General features: G+C 39.2%; 1 protein-coding gene and 2 long non-coding RNA genes across 3 annotated transcripts; all 3 read left to right on the forward strand.

The window, feature by feature from the left end:
* Positions 1-610: 610 nt before the first annotated feature.
* On the forward strand, positions 611-2,943 carry LOC121750114 (loganic acid O-methyltransferase-like). The gene is made up of 3 exons (XM_042144574.1): positions 611-771; positions 1,304-1,954; positions 2,486-2,943. The coding sequence occupies exons 1-3, from the start codon at positions 703-705 to the stop codon at positions 2,819-2,821; spliced, it is 1,056 nt and encodes a 351-aa protein (XP_042000508.1). The 5' UTR covers positions 611-702; the 3' UTR covers positions 2,822-2,943.
* Positions 2,944-3,708: 765 nt separating this feature from the next.
* LOC121750116 lies at positions 3,709-6,411 on the forward strand. The gene is made up of 3 exons (XR_006039817.1): positions 3,709-3,783; positions 5,352-5,406; positions 5,675-6,411. It is a non-coding gene; the product is annotated as an uncharacterized LOC121750116 (long non-coding RNA).
* A 461-nt stretch (positions 6,412-6,872) lies between these two features.
* On the forward strand, positions 6,873-8,154 carry LOC121750115. Its single transcript, XR_006039816.1, has 3 exons — positions 6,873-7,702; positions 7,789-7,904; positions 8,041-8,154. It is a non-coding gene; the product is annotated as an uncharacterized LOC121750115 (long non-coding RNA).
* Positions 8,155-22,140: the final 13,986 nt, after the last annotated feature.

A 22,140-nucleotide genomic window follows, 5' to 3' on the forward strand; every position in this document is an offset into this window, starting at 1 on the left:
TTCTATTTGTTAAGGGAACGAATAGAAAATAAAAGGATCTTATATTTTGAATTAAATACAAATAAGGTTATCGTCTTTGATCGGTTGGAAGACTCATAATCTGTAAAGCAATTCCATCTTTCCATTCAATATAAATCAAGGTACTTCTGCTTTATAGTTTATACTTTATATTCCTTGTTGTTTTGGTTAATTATCACATAGAGCTTTACATAATTATTCAATTTAATTATTAAACCACAATGCACTACTTCATCACTCCACAATCGAATTCCTTAACATTGAAGTAATTGAGTTTATTAAATCAACATCCTCCCTTATAAAACGCGTTTGGTTAAATATCATGTATAATATCGCAAGTGCTTTAGTTTAATAATGGTCAACCAAAATAATGGATAGTATTTTATCTATCATGTATAATACCGCAAGTGATTTAGTTTAATACGCGTTTGGTTAAATATCATGTATAATATCGCAAGTGCTTTAGTTTAAGAATGGTCCACCAAAATAATGGATAGTATTTTATCTGTAGTTGGTGACCTACCCAAATTAAAAAACAATGCCCGACTGTTTCAAACAACAATAAGAAGCATTTTCAAATCTTCATCTATAAGATTTGAATAATTGGTGCACTGGTCCCAAAAACAGATCAATAAATAAATAACACCTAGATCAATCTTCATCAGAACATAACGATTTGAAGAAATGAGAGAGTCATCTCCGATGAATGCAGGGGATGGGACGTTTAGCTACACCAAGAATTCAACCGTGCAGGTCTTCTTTTCTTATGAATCTCTCTAGCTATAACTAAACTCATTTTATTCGTATTTTCATTCAACATATAATTCATAATTAGAATCGGTGACGGTAGGGTCATGTTAGGTTGATAACTATCTTAAATTCATAACTGATAACTATGTCAACATCTACGTTATTGTTTGGATTGTCGACTGCAACAAACGTTTGATATTGTCCGCTTTGGGTCAAGCCCGCACGGATTTATTTTTGGGTCACTCCCAAAAGGCCTCAAACTGATAGGGATTGGATAGAAATTATATACACCTTCCAACTTCCCACATACTCCTGATGTGCGATTGGCTTGTACTCAACAGTTATAGATGTCAACATGAAGACATTTGTATGACAACCAAATGTAGTGTTGAACAGAAGACATACGTATATGTCTAATACATTTATTTGACATACAAGTGTCTTCGTGTTAATATCCATAACGTAGGTTGCTCTCAGTTATCAGTTTAAAATAATTATCAGCTAATCATATTCCGGTGACTGTATATGATCACAGAGAGATGCAGCAAGTAGCGTAAAAGATACAATAAAAGAGGCAATAATGGAGAATTTTGACATAGAAAAGGTGTTAGGTGATTCGACCACTCTCACCATAGCCGATTTAGGGTGTTCGGTGGGACCCAACACTGTCTCCGCCATGGAAAGCCTACTCGAAACAGTGGAACACAAGTGCCGCCGGCAAGGCTTAGACGGTCTCGAGTTCCAAGTGTTGTTCAACGACCAAATCGGCAACGACTTCAACACCCTCTTCGCCGCCCTCCCTCAGCCGAGAAGCTACTTCGCCTCCGCCGTACCAGGATCTTTCTACGGCCGTCTCTTCCCTTGCTCCTCCGTCCACGTGGCGTATTCGTCATACGCGATCAACTGGCTGTCTAGGGTGCCGGAGGAGCTGCAGCGGAAAGACTCCCGGGCGTGGAACGCGGGTCGGATTCACTACTCGGACGACTCATCCGAGGCGGTTCTCGAAGCCTATGCGGATCAGTTCCAGCGAGACATGGAGGCCTTCGTTGGAGCTAGAGCTCGGGAGATTGCGCCCGGCGGGGTGATGGTCATCGTGGTGCCTGGCGTCCCCGATGGAGCTGTCACGTACAGCGGAGGCGTAGCCTTTCGTTTCATTGAGTCCATCCTCTCGGACATGGTCAAGGAGGTATGTTAATTGAATGCGAGCCCTACTTTTATATACTTCCTCCTCCGTTTCTTAAAAGTAAAGACTTTGGGGACAACACCGAGTTTTGACACAAAAAATTGGTAAAATATGAGAAAATGGAAAAAAAAAGTGATCCGAGCATTTTTAGTGGGAAATGAGACTCACCTTATAAGAGAGACAAAACTTGCCAAAAGTAGAAGGTAACTAATTTTGCGGGACACCCCAAAGTGGAAAAAGAAGACTATTTTTATGGAACGGAGGTAATTTTAGTTTAAGAATAAATGTGAGTAAAAATTAGCTAGTGGAATGTGTGTCACACTTGCTAAAAATAATCAAATTGAAATGAGATATTTATTGAAGAGGAATGTTATGCTTATACAAGCACAACTCTCATTTGAAGCACGTTTAAGTTAAACGCTGTTCGTTTTAATTTATATATTTAGTTTGACTCTAATACATTAAAAAATATTATTGAAAATTTTAATATCACAAAATTCATTAAAATCGAAGCATAATTGTTATTGCGTGTAGGGAGTTATAGAGCAAGAGCAAGTGGACTCGTTCAACGTGCCTAATGTATATCCATGCGTGAAGGATCTAAGCAGGGTGGTCGAAAGAAATGGGTGTTTTGAAATTGTGAAAATGGAATTTGGGGAGGTCGCCGTCGGCAAGGTGGAGCTTGAGAATAGTATAATGGTTATTAGAGCAATATTTGAAGGATGCATGGCCAATCATTTTGGAGCTGTGGTTGTTAACCAACTCTTCGTGAGGGCAATGCAACACAAACTCCAATTTGCTGCGATTCTAAATTCTGCTGGTATTCATGGGACTATTAGTCAGATCATGGCTGTGCTCAAGCGCATTTGATATTATAATTCCTACAATTAATTCAAATTTCCCTTCTTTATGTTATTCATATTGCTGCAATGTAAAATGTTCAAGTCATCGAAATTTTACAAGTGATAGGACCGTTTTTTTTTCTTCGGTTATAAAGCATTTTCATAAGGGCACTTCACAAAACCATTCTTCAAAAAATATTCATTGATTCTCCATAGTTCACTCAACCTTCACGTTGCACCACGTGAATTTATCCTTCAAGAAAACCATTTAAAAAGGCCAACTTCACATCAAGCTGATAGATATTTCAATTGTGTTCGTCGGCTAGTGAGATAAATTTCTTACACTAGTTGCTTTTTGGTCTACTGGTAGTGTTGTCAACGACCAAATATCATTTTTCTTAATTGCATTAATTTCTTCATCAAATTGCAATCTTCCATTTGCCATATTGTACAGCATCTGCATAAGCCACGGGATCAACATCCATATAGAAACAAATAAGATTCACATTGTCCTCTCCAGATTCATCAACACTTTCGTAGTTCCTTGCATATCACTCAGATTGTGCATTGTTCTTATCCTTTCACCTGGACCTATAGATGAAGCAGGTGATTTTGGTTCTTGGTTCTTCGATTTCACGTGCATCTTCTTGCTTTCAGCTTTCTTATCCTCTCAGCTTCATCTTTGATCTCCTTCAAACACCACAACACGACTTATGATCAGAATCTTCGTGAGTGGTTTGTACAAATTATAACCCATTACTTGATCACCATATTGCACAAAGATTCATTTTTCTCATTTGTCATCAAGCTTGATTCTTCTAGCTTCATGAATTTTGGCATAAGCAATGTAGCCAAAAACTCCCAAGTGTGATAGACTTGGCTTAAACGAACTCCATACTTCTTCAGGTATCATGTTACGAACACTCTTGGTAGGACATCGATTCAAGAGGTACGTTGCTGTTGCTATAGCTTCAGCCCAAAATGCTCGAGGTAAGTCTTTCCATTTGATCATACTTCTCGCCGTATCAAGACTCATTTGATTATTTCTTTCACAACAACATCAGTTGAGGTGTAGATGGAGGTGTAAAATGATGAATGATTATTGAGTCAGGCGGTTTATAAGTTCGGATTTTCTTTGTTGGTTATTCTTTCCCAGCTGACCAGGTGGTCGAACCAGCCCTAGAGTCCTTAATCTTATAAATAGGGCATATATTATTATTTGATGACAATTTATGACATATTTTCCCTAACTTTCTGTGTCCATCGTGATTTTGGTTGTTTGATGGGAAGTTCCCGCAAGCTGAGAATTTGTGAAGTCGATGAGCCCTACTAGCCGTCGGAAGTGTTTGTTGATCGTCGAGAACCCTCTCTGCGGCCGCTATTAGGATTGAGTCCTAACACATGTTTCATATTCACCTTTAACAATAGCTTCGATACACTTCAACATACCACGTTTCATATTCAATGCAAATAATCTATTTTTGGACATCTTCACACATGCAATCAAATTACCACAAACATAATTGATAATAAGATAAGAATGTTAGCCATATCTCAACTTTAACGATTTTGATAATGAAATCTAACTCTAGATTTCCATTAATTAAACCATAACAAAATATTATAAAGTGAAGATAAAATCACCAATCTCAATACGTGCTTTTCTTGTGTTGAAGAAGAGGTTGAATCCACCTTTAATCTTTATTCCTCTCATTGACCTGAGCCTTCAATGATTCCTTCAATGGATAAAAAATCAAGAGCACTTTGTGTGTGTATATATATATATATATATATATATATATATATATATATATATATATATATATAGGGGAACATTAAGGTTCTATTGCCCCCTTAGTGTTATGTTCCTACTTAATATCAACCATTAGATTAGGTGGATGGACGGACTAGATGAAACTTTTTCAAATGAATCAGTGTTGCATTATTAGGCATAATCTATACATTATATGAGTATAATTGTAAAACAACAGTGATTCACACACGCTTCAAAACAGAAGGAGTGAGAATTAAGCGGGACTTTCATAGACCTTCCATCTACTCACTCTCTCTCTCACTCCAACCGACTCACTCCTCAATCCACGACTGAATTCTGTCTACCCTAATTCCCTCCAATTTCCAAACCCTAGCCGCCACTACAAGCCACCGGAAATCAACAAAAGCGTCGATTTTTCCCATTAAATCAACCTCCCGCGCCGTTTCACAGTCGAAACTTCACTCCCTTCGCGCGCGACCATATAGTTCAAGGCGACGACAAAGTAGGGTTTAAATGCTTAATTTTTTGGTAATATCCACTGTTAATCGTCGATTTTCACCGCCGACACACCACCTAGTCGTCGATTCAATAATTTCTCCCAAACAAAATCACGGTTTTCAAACTCGTTTTGGTCGATATTTTCATAAATCATAAAATCTTGTTCATTTTTATTAGGGTTCTGTCCATTATTGAAGTTTGCAGTTAATTACTAGTTTACAATTGTGTTTTGGGCGATTATGTAGAGGAAATGTTATCGGGTTTTGATTTTTGGTTCGTCTCACAGATCCAGTATGACGAAAAGAGGCCGACCTTCAAAAGCCAACCAACCCAGGCCGCAGGTGAGCAATCTATTGCGTTTGCCTTTAGAATTCATGGAGTAGTTGTATATTATTGTAAGCAGTGGTGTGCATTATGAATTTGGTTTAAGCTATATTAGTCGGTTTATTAGAAAGGTTGTAAATGGGTGAATGTTATATTCATTTGTGCATTATTTGATTGCTTTGCGTACATTATTTATCAAGTATAATGCATTATCTAATATAAATGCGATACATTATTGATACCTTCGATTATAATCATGTTCTGATGTCGTATGTTGGACAGCAGCGAAGCTGCCTAGATTGGACATTGACGAAGCGGTCGATGATGTTATTCCAATTGCGATTGCGCAAAAGTTCCGGGAGAGATTGGCTAAGCCAAGGGCCGAGACGAGTACCGTTTATGAAGAGGCAGAGCAAAGGAAACCGAGGGGGAAGAAAGTCGAACATCTCTATTGTCGACGGACCCCAACCGAGTTTTTGAACTGGTTAAAAAGCCTAACTCCACGGCAGAAGGAAGCCGTTCGAGAACTGGGTTTCAGAGCTATCATCCATTTCAATATAAAGAAAATTCTAGGATATCTAGCCTATTGGGTTCTAAACACATTTAATCTAGCTCGGTGCCAGATTCCATTATCGGGTGGTGAGAGCCAAACCCTGGATGAGGAGGACGTGCATCTGACGTTAGGCTTTCCAAGAGGTCCAACACCCATTTCACGCCCAATCGACAAACAAAGCAACTTCGAGTTCAATGACTATGCTGCAGCACGGTGTCATAAGGGATGGTTCAAAATGACCCTAAAGATATTGCGCAGATGATGATGCAGGACGTTGATGGGGGGCCAGATTTCAAGAAACTCTTCATGTTCATGCTTGAAAATGCCGTTATAGAGACTCCGGCCGACGACAATTGCAAGCCAAAGATTCTGCATTTCATCGACGATGTTGATGAGACTAGGAACTTGAATTGGTGCGGTTACGTCTTATTCGTTCTTGAGGTCACGTATCCTAGTTGGGCAAACAGTCAACGTGTGTCTTTCATCGGGCCTATCCACTTTTTATTGGTAAGTGAAATAATAACTGCATTATATGCCTATTTACATACATTACTTACATGATACAATATGCAATGTTGTGTCTGCTGTAACAAATGCGTTATATATGTAGATTGGTACATTATTGCACCTTATTTGCTTCATTATATAGTTCTGTCAATCTTGTTACAACTATAATTTATGCATTACATGAACTTGATGGTACATTACTGATTTGCATGGAAAATGTAATTGCTTTTGGTACATTATTGATATGTTTCCTTGAATTATCTATTATGTTTCAATTGCAATAATAATTACTGTTGTTGATCTCTTGCATTATACCGCTATTACTCATGCATTATGTACATACTAAGATACATTATTGACCTGTTACATTATGTGGTTATTGTCAGTGTGCGTATGTGGACCGATGGTTCACTAACGGAGGCGAGTCATCCGTTTCTCGTCGATAATAAACGATTGGATGGCGGAGACCCTCAAGCAAAGGGAGGACACAGAGCGTGACCAGTACGGAACAGGGAGGTTGGAGGCCCGAATTGACAAGGAGAAGTTTCTTCAGGAGGAGGAAGTAAGGAGGTTGGAATCGTTGAACATGGGAGAAGGAGGAGCGCCCAGTAGGTATAGCGCGAAGCGAATCAGAGATCAATTTATTGCTTCAAGCTCGCTCATGGCCCACGCAATTTTGACGTGGGTAGATGATTTCAAAAGAATACTTGTTGAGTTGCTAGATGATGAGTGCTTCCGAGTAGGCAGTCAGATAGGAAATAAATTGTTGGGATTGGAGGATGAGAATGTAGTGGAAGATGATGAAATTGTAACAAAATTGACGCAGACAAGGGATGACGAAGAATAGTACAACCCGGAATGGATTGAAGAGATGGAGAAGATGATGGTGGCATACGACAAGAAGAAGATGATTAATAGCAGCTTCGCTAGGCCATCGTTTGTGTTGGATAGGTTCGATTGTCTTGACCCCTTTGCTACACAACAAACACATGGGGCAGAGGGTAGTGGTGGTGGAGAGGAAAACAACAATGATGAGAGAGCACATGATGCCCAGTTGTTGGTCAACCGGGAGTTGATGATCAACCAGGAGACATTCCAATGCACGAGCCAAGAGGTTATGATATCCCCGATATCATATCAAAGGATGATGGTGTAGCCGGACTTAAAGTCCCATCTGAAATGCATACTTCAGTCGGTGCAACTGGGACATCATCAGATATGGCAGCTGGTGGGGAAGTGCTGAGCAAGACTGGGTATCCATTAACAAACTAAACAATTTGGTGCTCTTACTTTTGTACATTATTAATATGTTTTCAATTGTGGTGCAATTGTGTACAAGCGTCTGAGACAAGAGTTGAAGATGGAGGTGGTGCAATGCTGGTACCGGATCTAAGAGTAAAACCCAAACAGAGAAAGCCACCAAAAAAGAGTGCAGCGGTGGATAAGAGTGTCAAGGTATTTACATCTTAAACATTACTTGCTTTATATACTAGTATTGGTACATTATTGCCACTGTATTTATTATTACATTATATGTCTGCCTGACTACATTATATAGGTTGTCTCCTAAATTAATTTTTTTAAAACTCAGATACATGCCTCGGCTAAGGGGGAACGCGGTGAGATTCAAGCTGACAAAACAACACAGCCCATTAAGGAGGGAGCTCCTAAGGGAGGGAAGGGAAAACAACTTGCCATTCCAAAGGTGGTTGCATAACTACATTATATGTTTGTATTGGTACATTATTTTGGTTGTTACCTCCATTATTTGGTTTTTGTTTTTATCAATCAGAAACCTGCTTCAGCTAAGGGGAAGGGTATTGAGATTGGTGTTGTGAAAACAACACAACCATCTAAAGATGTAGATGGAAAGGGTGGGATTGGAAAAGAGTTGGTCATTCCAAATGTGGTTGCTCAAGGAAAAGGGAAAGGCAAACAGATCCAACAGGATGAGGCTGGAGATGTGGTATGGAATAGTTTATTTCATTCAAATATTAAAGTACTGGATATGTCAATTTTTCCATGTATGGATGTTGCTCACTTGTGTTAACCATATCTTCCATTCGTGCTGGAGGCTACGAATCTTGCAACATCTCGATTGAAGAAAGCCAGTCTGGCTGCCCAGTCTCCATTCAACGAGGGGGCGATTAGACTAACAGCCAAGCCCAACAATGTTGACAAGGAGGTCTACTACTGGGTTCTTAGCACAACTGAAACAAATAAGTAAGTTTTGTAATTTTGATGTTGTTATTGTTGGCACATTGGTTATTTTTGTTTAACAGTTTAATGTTGTTCAGAGATTCTGTTGTCTACCAAGACAACTTTAGGAAAACTGTGCAGATTGAGTTCCAGTCTTTAGCGTCATTCAAGGCAGTGAGCCCCGCTATTATAGATACTTGGGGCTCGTACCTGAATAACATGGAAATGCGCAAAGCACTAGAGACTATTTCCAGGTTGTTCTTCTCAACAAATCTATGCGTAAGTGAAAAATGTTATACTGTCATTTACAAATTACTGTTCTAATTACAAATAATTAACTAGTTAGCCAAATAAACTGTTGACACACCTCCTGAATGGACAGATCAACGGCAGTTCGAGTCATTCTGGACTCTACTATTCGAGGAAGCGCTTGGAACGGGTAGCTTTCAATGGGAGAAATATAACATGGTGAGTGATATTATAATAATGTATCAAATATTCATTAATAATGTACACAATAATGTGTCATGTAATGTACCTTTCATTGTGCAGTTATTCTTCCCAATTTGGGGTACGAGCCAACAATACGTGGTCTGTTTCGATCTGCCTGATGGTAAAATGAACATCATCGACCATAGTTTGGCTGAATCCCAAGGCTCATTCAGCGAAAAGTATGGGAAGACACCCTCCATTCTGGTACGTAATGTGGGTCTTCAGTTACGTTGCATTATATTCAACAAAATGTACATTATTTTGATGTAGAAAACGTTCTTGGCAGATGCACTTGTGAAGTGCAAAGTTCTAAAAATGGCAGCTCAGGTCCGAAAACGTAGTACACATGTCGTGACAATGCCCTGGAGGAACAACATCTGCACCATGGAGACCGTGGTCTATGTCATGCGGCATATGCATGCCTACTTTGGCGAGAGGGAGAAAGAATGGGAGTGCGGGTTCAGCGCCAAGGGGACAAAGAGCTTGGAAATGTTCAGAATAAAGTTTGCAAAGACTCTGCTTACTTGTGCACATAACTCCAGAGGTGGCATCAACCAAAGTCAAGCCACCAGGCATTGGGGAGAGAGAGGCTGCCAATGTTCAACTTCGATAAGTGGGTCGACGATTATGGGCTGGAATGATCATATGGATGATGATTGGGTACGCTATTTATATTAGTTTGAACTCTCTGTTTTTTTATAACTCATGTTGGAAGGGAAAATAGCCGACTTGTTGCTTGGTCTGTTTTGAACAATATCTAGTGTGCTGAACTTCTTGCAAACATATTCATATTTTGGTATTAGTGTATGATGCCATTAACTCAAAACATATAATGGATTTAAATTACCGAATAATGTCATGTTACTGCTTAATAATGTCAAACAGGAATAAAATAATGTAGAACAAGTTAACTGAATTTTAATAATAACGTACAACAAACTGAACAGATATTGCATATAGAGTTATGCGATCATGGACTCTCAAAATATTATGGATGTAATTAACCGAATAATGTACAGAATGTGCTTATTAATGAACTGTACTGGAATAATTGTGTATAGTAAGTTAAGTGCTTGTGAACAATAATGTACAACTTCATGAAAAATAATGTACGTTAACAGATTAATAATGAAATATTATTATGTATAATGTGCAGAATGTGTCTAATAATGAACTGTACTCGAATAATTGTGTACAGTAAGTCAAGTGCTTGTAAACAATAATGTACAACTTCATTAACAATAATGTATATTAACAGATTAAAAATGTAATATTATTATGTATAAAATGTTGACAGTGGTAATACTAATAAGACTAAGACAACGAATTGAATAATAAGACTAAACTGAAAACCAAAACCAATAATGTTGTGAGGTACAAAATACATCAACATTTCATCTTGCCCTTACGAAGCTCTTTCTCATTCGCCATCTCTTTAAGCATTGGACAATTTCTAGAGTCGTGATGGCCCATCTCATCGCATGCCTTACACCGTCTAAGAGGCCTAGTAGCCTCCTTTATAGCCTTTTCTCTCTTGGAAATCAGATGGCTCGCTGAGCTGCTAGTGTGGCCCTTGGTCTTGACAACTTCCGGAGGATGGACCTCAACTACTTCATTCGCCTCTTTTCCGAGACGGACGATGTAGGAGTTCCAACTTGAAGAGAATTACCAAGTACTTCCACACCACCTACGAATGCACGAAGCACATCAATTTCCTTCTCAAATCGACGAAGAAAACCATAGAACATCGTAATCCCTTGATTTGAAACAGTTTGCCTATCGTCAACGATGGGCCTGGTAGGTAGGGCGTCATCAAACTGTCCATGTACAACCTTGGCTAATGGAGTCTTCATCCATCTGCTTTCGCAGTATTTATCAGGAATTTTTTTCATTTCATTGTTCCTGAACAAAAAAAGATATAACTGCACAAATATCCCTGCCTATCGAAAAGTTTGCATTCACACGAGTATGAGTCATCAGTCTTATCGTGCCCCACAAAATACGAATTGCGATTGCTGTCCCCAAGCTTGTAGGTGTCAACTATATCTGTAGAGGAAAAACCAAGCACGCGGCATCTGTCATTACCCTCAACAATTTCTCCTTATATTTTCTTGAACATACTATCGGTGTACAACGTCGAATCATGTTCCTCGAATGGAAAAGCAGTGGCCAATATGGGCAGGGTAGTTTCATCGTGGTAGTCCCACTTTGTTCTGCGGTTCCGCTGAAATTCAACGACATTGTCGAAATTCAAGTAGAATTCGGCAATGTTAGCTTGGGGCTTCAAAATTTTTTAGTAGAAGCTGTTCTCCGATTCGGATATGGACGTAGTCCTACATCGACCCTAGTGGAAAATCTCTGAAGTACGCCGGTATCCAGAATTTCCTATAGTTGTACAATGTGTTGAACCAGTCAACGTCTTCCAGCCCATGACATTCCACCACTCCATTCCACTCCTCTTCGAATTCACACCATCGGTGTCGAGTGTCAACAAGAACCTCTTCAATAGCTAATCTCTTGCCCAAGTCTTGATCTGTTACGATCATTTTGGGTGCTACACCCATGCATTCAACGAAATGTGTGAACAACTAAGCAAATGCTCATGTTTTCTCGTTTCACACCAATCCGGTGGTGAAGGTTACAGGTCTGCCATGATTGTCCTTTCCCGTGAAAGGTGTGAAGACCATACAATACATGCGTATCACAGAGTAATGCATCATTAGCATCATTACCTATGAATAATGCATCATTACCTACGAATAATGTGTAGGACAAACGTTGTAATACAGAGAGTAATGTACAGTACATGCGTTATAATGTAAAATACAGTTCGTTGTAATGTATACATGTTTGTGTTGTACGTGGAGTCAAACCGTCGCACCAAAAGAGAGCAACAAACTGGTTAGTAGCATTAACTTCGTAGTGATATGTGAACGCCTCGGACATTTCCTTCTTCTTAGTCATATCATCCAACACCATTTGCACATTAACTTCGTAGTGATATGTGAACCCATGTGCATATGCTTTGATGTCTCGAGAAGCATTCCTGATATCCCGACAGTCCAACCGATAAGTTCAAACCTACCGAGAATTTCCTTCAACACCTTAAAGGTAAGTGTGGGGCCTATATTATCCTTGGAACAGTCAAGAATGAATTTGTGGTGTACATCATGCAACTTTCGATTAAGTGCCATAAAATGCTGATGCTCTGACTCAACCATATAATGGTTATAAACGTCGTTAAACTCCTGAATAATATAACCTGGAAGTTCTCATACGGAGAAGAACTTGAACGATATACTCGCTTTACAACCACAACGCTTGGATAACCATCTGCGTTTCATAGAAAAACCAGAACGTACATTCAATTGGTCATCCTCGTTCGATTTCTTGTTGCCTTCCCTATTGCATATAACATAATAAAAAGTAGTAACATCGTCCGTCTTCCTCATTCCTTGTTTGCGCGTATCAAAACCAACAACGCGGGTATATACATCGTAAAACGTGAAAGTGAAATCTAGTGATTGGAACTTTTGACTAACGACGAGCTTCAATTCTAGAGAACATTCAGGTACAACCACCACTGTATAAAATTACAAAAAAACGGCTCAACAAACATATACATTACAGATCATAAATCATTCATTACCGAGTCAATAAAAACTATTACACAATAATATATGTACATTATGTTTATCAGTTAAAACCACTCCCTAGCCGAGATGATATCTAAACCCTAGAGGAATGACTGAAACTCGTGGACTTTGGCGACAGTTTTGTTACTTACTATATACTACACCCTAACCCCAAGGATTGCTAAACCCTTGGGGAATAAATGAAACGTGCGCCAAATAATCCAAAACTGTCAATCTTATATTACTCAATAAATTGTGTAACACAACCAAACTAAACGGCTCAGAAAACATATACATTGCAGTTCACACATCGTCCATTACATAGTCAATAACATCCATTACCCAGTAATATTTGTACATTATGTTTATCAGTTAAAACTACTCCCTAGCCGAGATGATATCTAAACCCTAGCGGAATGCCTGAAACTCGTGGACTTTGGCTACATACTACACCCTTTCCCCAAGGATTGCTACACCCTTGGGGAATATGAAACGTGCGCCAAACAATCAAACACGGCCAATCTTAAACTAAACCCTGAAATTGTATAACATATATAAACAAAAAGGCTCAGAAAACCTTATTGCAATGAACGATTACTCGACCAAATCGGTTTTTAAGTGAACAAATTAAATTACCTTCTTCCATTGTTGAAGAAAACGAAAACAATGCACGACTGCTCCAATAAAAATGATTTTCTAGGAGGAAAAAAAATCGAAGAAATTTTTGAGAGAATGTCTTCAACAACATTTGTCTTCAATGGGGAAGAAATGATGAAAGTTTGGAGAGAGAAGAATGATTCGTGTCATTCTAGAACAAAAACCACTGCAATCTTTTGATGGAGAAAATCAAGCAACTTACCATAACCAACTCAATTGTGTATACCATCTAAGCCCCCTAGCTCAAGTGGTTGAGGAGGGTGGCAAGGATACCGCACCATCCAGGAGGTCTTGAGTTCGAATCCTGGATGGCGCAACTTGGGATTAATTTCCCCTGTGGGCCTTTACAAGGCTGGTTTCCTTGGGGCTTGGCAAGCTGATGGGCTTGGAACCCGTATCGGGTGGCGGCTGTTCACGGGCGTAGACCCGTCTCGGGTGGCGCCGTCTCAGATGGCGGCTGTTCACGGGCGTAGACCCGCCGGAGGTGCCCGGCTGGTTGGCGGCCTATCTACGAACCACAAGGGGCTGGGGAAGGGCTGGTTAGCTTGCCGAATGTATCTCGAACTCCTAAAAAATTTGTATGTCAGGAGGAAAAAAAAACTCAATTGTGTATACCAAAAAGGCCCTTTACGATTTATTTAATCATTTAAGTTAAATACATGTGGCATTATTTTCAGCCATCATATCTTGAAATTGAATGGCTGAGATTTAGTTTGATGATTGAACAAAACATAGAAAAATGATATGAATACATCCCTAGGGTCCTGTTTGGTTGAGATTATTTAGCTAAATTGAGAAATGAGATGCAATATCAGCCACTAATCCACAAGATTAACTAAATATCAACAGCTATCACATTATGTCAACACGGGGTATAAGTGTCATTTCATCAATCAAAAGGCGGAAAAAAATAAAATTAGATTTGAAATCATTTTCTAAAACCCTATCTAAAACTCTCGCTGAAATATCTTCTGATCTTCATATAATTCATACAATTGTGCAAACACAAATTTGCTGATCTTCAAAATTCAAATCGTAAACCTTCAAACATAAATTTCTACAATGACGATTGAAGAAAAAATTCGAAGAGAATCGGCTGAAGCACCGATTGTAGCTGAATCGGTTGAAGCGTCGATCGAAGAGAATCGACGTTCCACATCAGCGGTGGTTCCAACTTCTTCAGGTTCAGCAATTGATTCAAATTTTAAGTATATTGCTTCGATTTTAGTGCATTAACACAAATCTGGATTTGTTTTCTTATTAATTCGATTTCTGCTGAATTTTTTTGTTGATTAGCCATGGTAGAATCGCAATTGGAAGCATCACCTTCCAGTTAAGGATTTGTTTAAATTTTTAAGATTATTGACATTTCATACAATAGCTATTGACATAGCTATAATAACAGTATATGCTTGTTTGAATAGCTGTTAGGATGACTGTAGATTGAACCAGAAAGAGTTATTGATATAGATTTATTGTGTTTCATTTCATACAATAGCTATTGACATAGCTATAAAACAGAGTATATGCTTGTTTGAGCAAAGTATAATGTATCGTAGTTGACATAATTATATTAGTTATTAATATGGTTAGTATAATATAGTTGACATGATTTGTAATTTTAAGTAACATTAAATTCACCGACAACAGAACCCTATTCCAATCTCTGAGATTCCACTGGCTGAAGCTAGAGAGAGACAGACTCGTGCTGAAATGCGTCCTAGCCCAGTGCTACGCTCACCATTTGAAATACGAGTTGTGCATATGAAACCAACCCTGAACCCGGATGAAAGAGATATCTACTACTACATAGTAGAAACTGAAGTAACAAATGAGTATGCATAATTTAATTCTTTGAATAACTTTTAAATTTCTATGTAGTTGACATAATTTATGAATGATGTTTAAATGTTGTCTGCAGGCTTTCATTTCAGTGATACATGTGCTTACGCTAATGGCTTTATTTGGGCAAGCAAATGAGTGTTTTCATCTCTGAAACCCTATACAGAAATCAGTATAGGTGTAATTGATGTATGGGCAACATACCTGAACTTCAAAGAAAAAGAAAGGGCAGAAACGTCACCTCCACGCCTGTTTCTAACAGCATCCCCATGCGTGAGTAATCTAAATTTATATGAAAACTATTTGAATGACATATTTCACTCACAAAAAATGTTGAATGCAGTATTTGAATATAACAAATCGGGAGCCTCATTGGAATCCATTACAATCGAAGAACAACTTTATGTCACGAATTGATCAAGAGACTAGTAGAATACAAGATTTCGATTGGAGAAAAATTGATTTGGCAATAAATTTAATTTTGTACAGAGATCTCACAATGTCAACAATATAAATTTGGACAGGTGTTGTCAAATTCTTTTCTCTAATATTTTCTCTCATGTTATACAGGTCTTCTTCCCAGTTTTTACAAGTGGCTATTACTACCTTGTGGTATTTTGGATGAAGATCAACAAAATTGAGATAATAGATAGTGTCAAACCACCTAAAGACAAGGATCCATTGGAGAAGTATACTGGTATGCTTTTTTCAATAAAATTGACATTATGTTTACACTTTGTTGACATAATTTATGCATCTTGTCGAAATGCTTTGTATAAATAGTTTAGTTTAGTTTTTTTTATATATTTGCAGAAAGATATGTTTGAGGCATACTTCGAAGAGAAGAACATATCAGAGCTATCATAAAATATAAAGAAGTCTCCATACAAAGTTGTTCCTTTAGATTGGGCCACAAGCACCAATAAAGTATGTAAAACAATTATCTCAAACTGATTTTTAAACCATGCAGTCTATAGTAATATATCAAATATCAACAACTAGAATTAAATGTCAACAACTATTTTTTCTTATCAAATGTCAACAACTAGAATTAAATGTCAACATATATTTTTTATTATCAAATGTCAACAGCTAGAATTAAATGTCAACAGCTATTTTTTCTTATGATTGTTGTTGACATGACTTATAATTGTAGTTGACATCATTCTATGTGTAGTTGACATAGTATGTAACATAGTTGACATGGCTTGTACATGTAGTTGACATGACTTGTATGTGTTGTTGACACGAGATGCACCATAGTTGACATAATTATATTAGTTGCTGACATGGCTAGTATATATATTTGATATAATTTTAATTGTAACTAACATGAATTTTATTGCACTGACAACAGAATGTTGTTCCATTCTAGGAGATTCCAGTGCCAAAAGTCAGAGTACAAAATCAAATATCAACAACTAATAAGAAAATGTCAATAACTTGTAGCATATGTTAAAACTAAAAAACAACTCTGTTTGTTAAAAAAGAACAATTATGTCTACTTTCTGTCACAACTCCTGGCATTATGATCAGTCACTTTATGATAATTTCCACAACGCCTATGAAGTTTACTTGCTTTTTTAATTGCTTTCTCTATGCTCGACTTAATCCTATTTTTCATGTCACTTGTACCTCCCTTTGTACTAACCACATCTGGAGCATGTGCAGTTATTTCTTCAAGTACAGCAATACCATATATGTTCTTGATGGAATCATTTTTATCAACTGATGAAGATCTAGTAGTGTCATCAGTAAAAATTTGAGGACCAATACCCGCAAGCAAATTATCCAATGCAATCAGATGATTTTTATTCTTAAAAGCGCGCTGATATAGACCAAAGTAACGTCCATGACACCTGTTACCAATCTGTAGCTTGTCATATTCGTTAGAACCTGCAAACATATAACATGTCAATATCCTATATAAATTATATGAACACTAAATCTGTAACATGTCAACAGCCTATATAGTTTATGTCAACACAAAATTGAAATATACTAAACATGGGTGTTTTTATTAGATACAGAGAATGTCTTCGTCCTGTTTGAGCAACATATGACAAATAAACTGAAATATCTATAGGAAACAGTTCACATACCTTTGTCAGACGCACTTTCATCACTCGTGAAACCATGAACTGCCTTCAATAATTCACTTTTCAGCCACCGGTTACCAACATACTTCTCTGGAATATTGTTGACATCTTTGTTTCTGAGGACGAAGAAAACCTTCGACAATCAAAACAAGCCTCTTGAGCATACTTTTCATAAAAGGAAATTCCCTCCTCAAGTGAAGAAAATTTTTGACCTTCATAAGGCCTCAACTCAGCGTTGCAAATTGGAATAACATATCCTACAACATAATGGGAAAATATGTCAACAACCTAAAACAAATAATGTCAACTAGCATATCTTAACTGACCCACACCAGAATCCAGAATCAAAATCTCAAAATAACCAGCACCAACAAATCAGACATCCTATAATGGACTCTCAACCCTACCCATAACCCCTTCATCCACCAACAAACACCACAACAGGGGTTCTTCAGTGAAACGATGGATTTTCTCCTCAGGGTGCTTAGGTGTCGTTCAAGCAAGGATTTATCCTACTGGTCAGGATAGCGATCCTAACTAAGCCTAGACCCTGGTTTCAAAAATTCCTCAACCCACTTCTACTGATCAGTATAGTGGTGGTAAGGGTCGAATCCCACAGAGATGGTGCGTTAAAACGATTGTGGTGATATTCTGGATGGTTTGGTTAGCTACCACGCTCGGGTTGAGTTTCTACCTAGGCAAGAATTTAAAGGTAATTTCCTACTGACTAGAATGGGGAAAGAAGTGTAGGGGTGCAGCTGTGTACGTGGAAATAGGGAGACATTTTTGTAACAGAAAATATTTGGAAGGTACGGGATTCTATTTTGGGCTAGACAGAATATTCAGAGGGTAGTGGTAGACATGGTGACTAGGCTGACAGAATCTGCAGGTTTTAACTAAAAGTAAAGGACAAAAAGCAAAAAGCATCTAAAAAGCAAAGTGGTCCCCAACATTAGACAGGGACATCATCTTCTTCAACAACACAAACTAAAATCAGAAAATACTTCCAGATTCAACACGGAAACACAATTTATCAATTCGCTAACACAGATCCACAAATAAGAACACCAAATCTGAAATCAAAGCACAGAAAATGCAACTCCGCGTACTGGTCAGCAGGAAAATGAAAACGAACTCAAACAAGACTTCACATGCAGCGATTCACTCACGATCAAACAGTTCCACGTTTAACTAAGGAAATTTTGACGGAACTAGGAAAGAAAAGATTCAGCACTTAAAACACCAAAGAACCTTAGATCTAAGCTAACTAGGCGGAAAAGAAAGGAAAAGAAATCAACACCATAACAGAAACGGAAATCAACTTCATATCTTAAACACGTTCGGATCTTCCACAAGTACTTCAAAAACAGAAAATATCCGAAAGCAAACAAAGATCCAACGTTAAGAAAGCAAGTAAATTAAACTACGAAAGCGAATAAAAGTGTTTTGCCACTCCGGGCGATGATATCTCTAACTACGGTTCTGCTGGCTGGAACGGACGATCTGGAACTCCGGGAACATCTAGATCTTCAAGTGACCATGGCAGTGGCGAGGAATGAGATTCTGGATTGGGCTGAAGGACTGAACTCCGAGAGAATTCTACCTAAGAGTGATGATGATGATGATTGGTGATTCTCGTTGATAATCCCTCTTCTCTCCAAGTGGCTTCCTTTTATAGGGAGGCTTACCCTTGATTTTTAGGGTAAGACCTTGTGGTGAGATGACTTCTTTGCCCTTAATTGTGATTGAGCAGTCCCAACTATCCTCCTTCTCCATCTCGAGCCATATTTGCATGTATACTGGCCAGTACGTAATCGTCCTGACGCCCTTTTCACTTGAAGTGTCTGAAACTCTGCCTACTGACTAGAATGCTTACCTTGCACGCTTAAGCAACTAGTTTTTGCAGATATAATTCAATTACGCACATCATACTGACCTGTAACCTAGGCATAGAATACGACTTATCAAACTGCTCACACTTACCACATGCTTGTCCTCAAGCGTGAAGAACAAACAAAAACGAATAAGTCGAATTCTAGCCTGGTTACTCCCCTGACCGACTCTACCTAAACTAGACTCGACGCAAAGAAAAACACTTGGGCAAACACAGAAAAAGACACACAAACACACAAACACAAATAAAACCGAAACACAAAGATTTGGGCTATATTTTCAACCATCCCTTACCTCGGGATCTGGTGCAATCCGGCCTTAGACAGCCTTGAACTCCTGCCACCCCCCATTCCTTCCTGGTCAGTATATCCGCTTGTCAAGATCGCCCAAACTCTCGGCCAAACACTAGATTCACTCGGTCTCTCATACCTCACCTGGAATGTTGGGACCGCATTCTCTCAATATGCTCAACCACGCTTGCTTCGGACTTGGATCTCACGTGCAGCTACTGAAGGTCTTAAAGGCTTGTAATGGGGCTATTGGGTTGCAGTGTTTTGGGGTAGATGTTCCTAAGGCTCTAAGTTTTCAAAATTTCTATTTTATTAATGCGGGAGAACTGTGTGCTGTAGGCTTTTGATCAGTTGCTTTTTAGCTGGCGCTTCTGGCTTGGGTCTCCAACTGTTCAGTATCATCTTGTGGCTTTGCCACCCTTATTCCTTCTCTTTTTTTGTGGTCAAGTTTCTGACCATTTTTTCTCCACATTCTTCTCTCTCTCTTTTTTTTTATGTGGCTTCGCCACCCTTATTCCTTCTTCTTCTCCATTTTTTTTCTTTTTTTGGGGACCCGGGATAATTCCCTGGTCGATTTTCTTCCGAACCTTCTTGCCCAGCTGGAGTCTGCTTTCTTGTACATCTTTCTGGCCAGTAGGCTTCATTCGCCTCACGCTTTGCACACACACAGTCCCAGTGGCTAGGGGTATTTATCTGGGTAAAAGAGTTAGGGAAAAAAGGGTTCTAAGGGTGGTTTTTTTTTTTTTTTTTTTTTCAGATGGGGGGTTTTCTACTGCCTTCAGTCTTTGCTACCCGTGGTCACTTCATCCTAGGCAATTTGTGGCAGCCTCTCTTTCTTTTCCATATATGTGGAAAGTGGTTCCACTTTAAGCTTATAACTCACATTTTAAGAGGGCTTTCGCGCTTGGCTCTAAGTATGGGCTTTTCTCTCATACTCACATCATCTATCCTGACTAGGAGGTACGAGGGAGGGTGGTTTCGGTTTTCCAGCACGTCTTATCTCCCTCAGTTCCCTTCACCGTCAGCTCAAGACGGTTGAGTTTTAAGCCCAATCAACACACAAAATAAAATAAAAAAAAACTAAACCTAACAGGACACTAACACAAGCACGAACACAAAAACTACACATATACACATACTCTTCATACTGGTCATTGCGTCCCCCCTCCCACTTCACAAGTGTCTGCCCTCAGATATGGCTGTGAAGTGGAAAAGGTAATGGCCAGTATGATGGACACATAGACAAACAGACAAAAACAACAAAATAAAACTAAAACTTCTCACACTTAGACTATGGAATAGGCTAAGTGTGAGATTTTGGAAACCTAAACAGCAACCAACAAAACACATATATACACAAAACTCCTCACACTTAGGCCGTGCAACGGACTAAGTGTGAGTTAACATGCTTACGAAAAACAGAAAACACAAACACATGCGCCAAAAGACAAACCCTTAACTTCTCACACTTAGACTATAGAATAGGCTAAGTGTTACGAACGGGTTTGCGCACAAACAGAAATTATACTACCTAGACACACAAAACACAATTAAAAACGAAAAGCTAAAAACGAGAAAATAAAAGAAAAACTAACTGGTCAGATGGGGGTGGTCTTAGCGAAGTCTCCTGCTCCTCCGTGGGGCAGGTGGTGTAGGCTGCTTTTCCAGGGGTTCCTCTTCCGTTCCAGTGTGATCCTCACTCTCCTTCGCCGGTTCCTCGGCTGCTGCCGGCACCTCGGTGTTCTCTTCCTCGGGCTCGTCTATCGTTGTCTCTGGTGGGTGGGTCTCATCGTCCTGGCCTCCATGGCCGCTTGTTCCTGTAGCTTGTTCTTTATTCCGGCTGGTCACTTCTTCCAACAACGCATCTATCACGGATGCCATCCGGCCCATCTCCGTGATCAATCGATGGTTTTCCTCTCCCAAAGTAGTCACTAACGCCTCCATAGCGTCTTGCTTTTGAGCCAATGTCTTCTGCTCTGCAGATCTTTCCAACATCCTTTCCATCACTGCCGCTAGCTTGACCATCTCTGCTTTCAATTTCTTATTCTCCTCTCTAACTTCATCCATTTCCTTCTCCATTCTGGCTTGATGTTGTTCCTGGTCCGATGCTAATCCGATCATTTCTGCCCTTATCTGTCTGCTTCCCTCCACTATCTTCTCCACAGCTTCTTCCATCCCCTCTTGTCTCTGGTCATGTGCCGGTGCTTCATGAGCTGCTGCCAACCGAGCAGTGGGTGTAGCTTCCTCTCCCATCGCGTAGAAGTGTGGCACGCCTTGCCTCATGTATACCGCATTCGTCCGGACGAATAGGGGGGTATCAAACAATCCTGGGGCGTCCACCATCGTCAAGGGGGTTAAGTCTTTGTCCTCTGAAACGGAGACGTTGTTTCTCAAAAAGATTCCCAATATATGGCAGAGGGAAATATTCCGTGCTGGGTGGGTAGCTATGAGGTGACATGTGTATGCAGTCCAGAACCCTAAGTGCAACTTCTTGCCTCTCTTGGCACACCATAAAAGATACAATTCCGTCATCGATGTCCGGACTGCCGAATTCGACTGTCCTAAAAGGTTGTAACCCAAGAAG

The sequence above is a fragment of the Salvia splendens genome, chromosome 10 (assembly GCF_004379255.2).
Source record: "Salvia splendens isolate huo1 chromosome 10, SspV2, whole genome shotgun sequence".
In the NCBI taxonomy this organism is placed as follows: Eukaryota; Viridiplantae; Streptophyta; class Magnoliopsida; order Lamiales; family Lamiaceae; genus Salvia; species Salvia splendens.

Excerpts from the sequence above, each read along its gene's own strand:
- LOC121750114 (XM_042144574.1), top strand. The coding sequence starts at position 703 with ATGAGAGAGTCATCTCCGATGAATGCAGGGGATGGGACGTTTAGCTAC. Across the intron at positions 772-1,303 it reads CCAAGAATTCAACCGTGCAG|AGAGATGCAGCAAGTAGCGT; the intron begins GTCTTCTTTTCT and ends ATATGATCACAG. Across the intron at positions 1,955-2,485 it reads TCTCGGACATGGTCAAGGAG|GGAGTTATAGAGCAAGAGCA; the intron begins GTATGTTAATTG and ends TATTGCGTGTAG.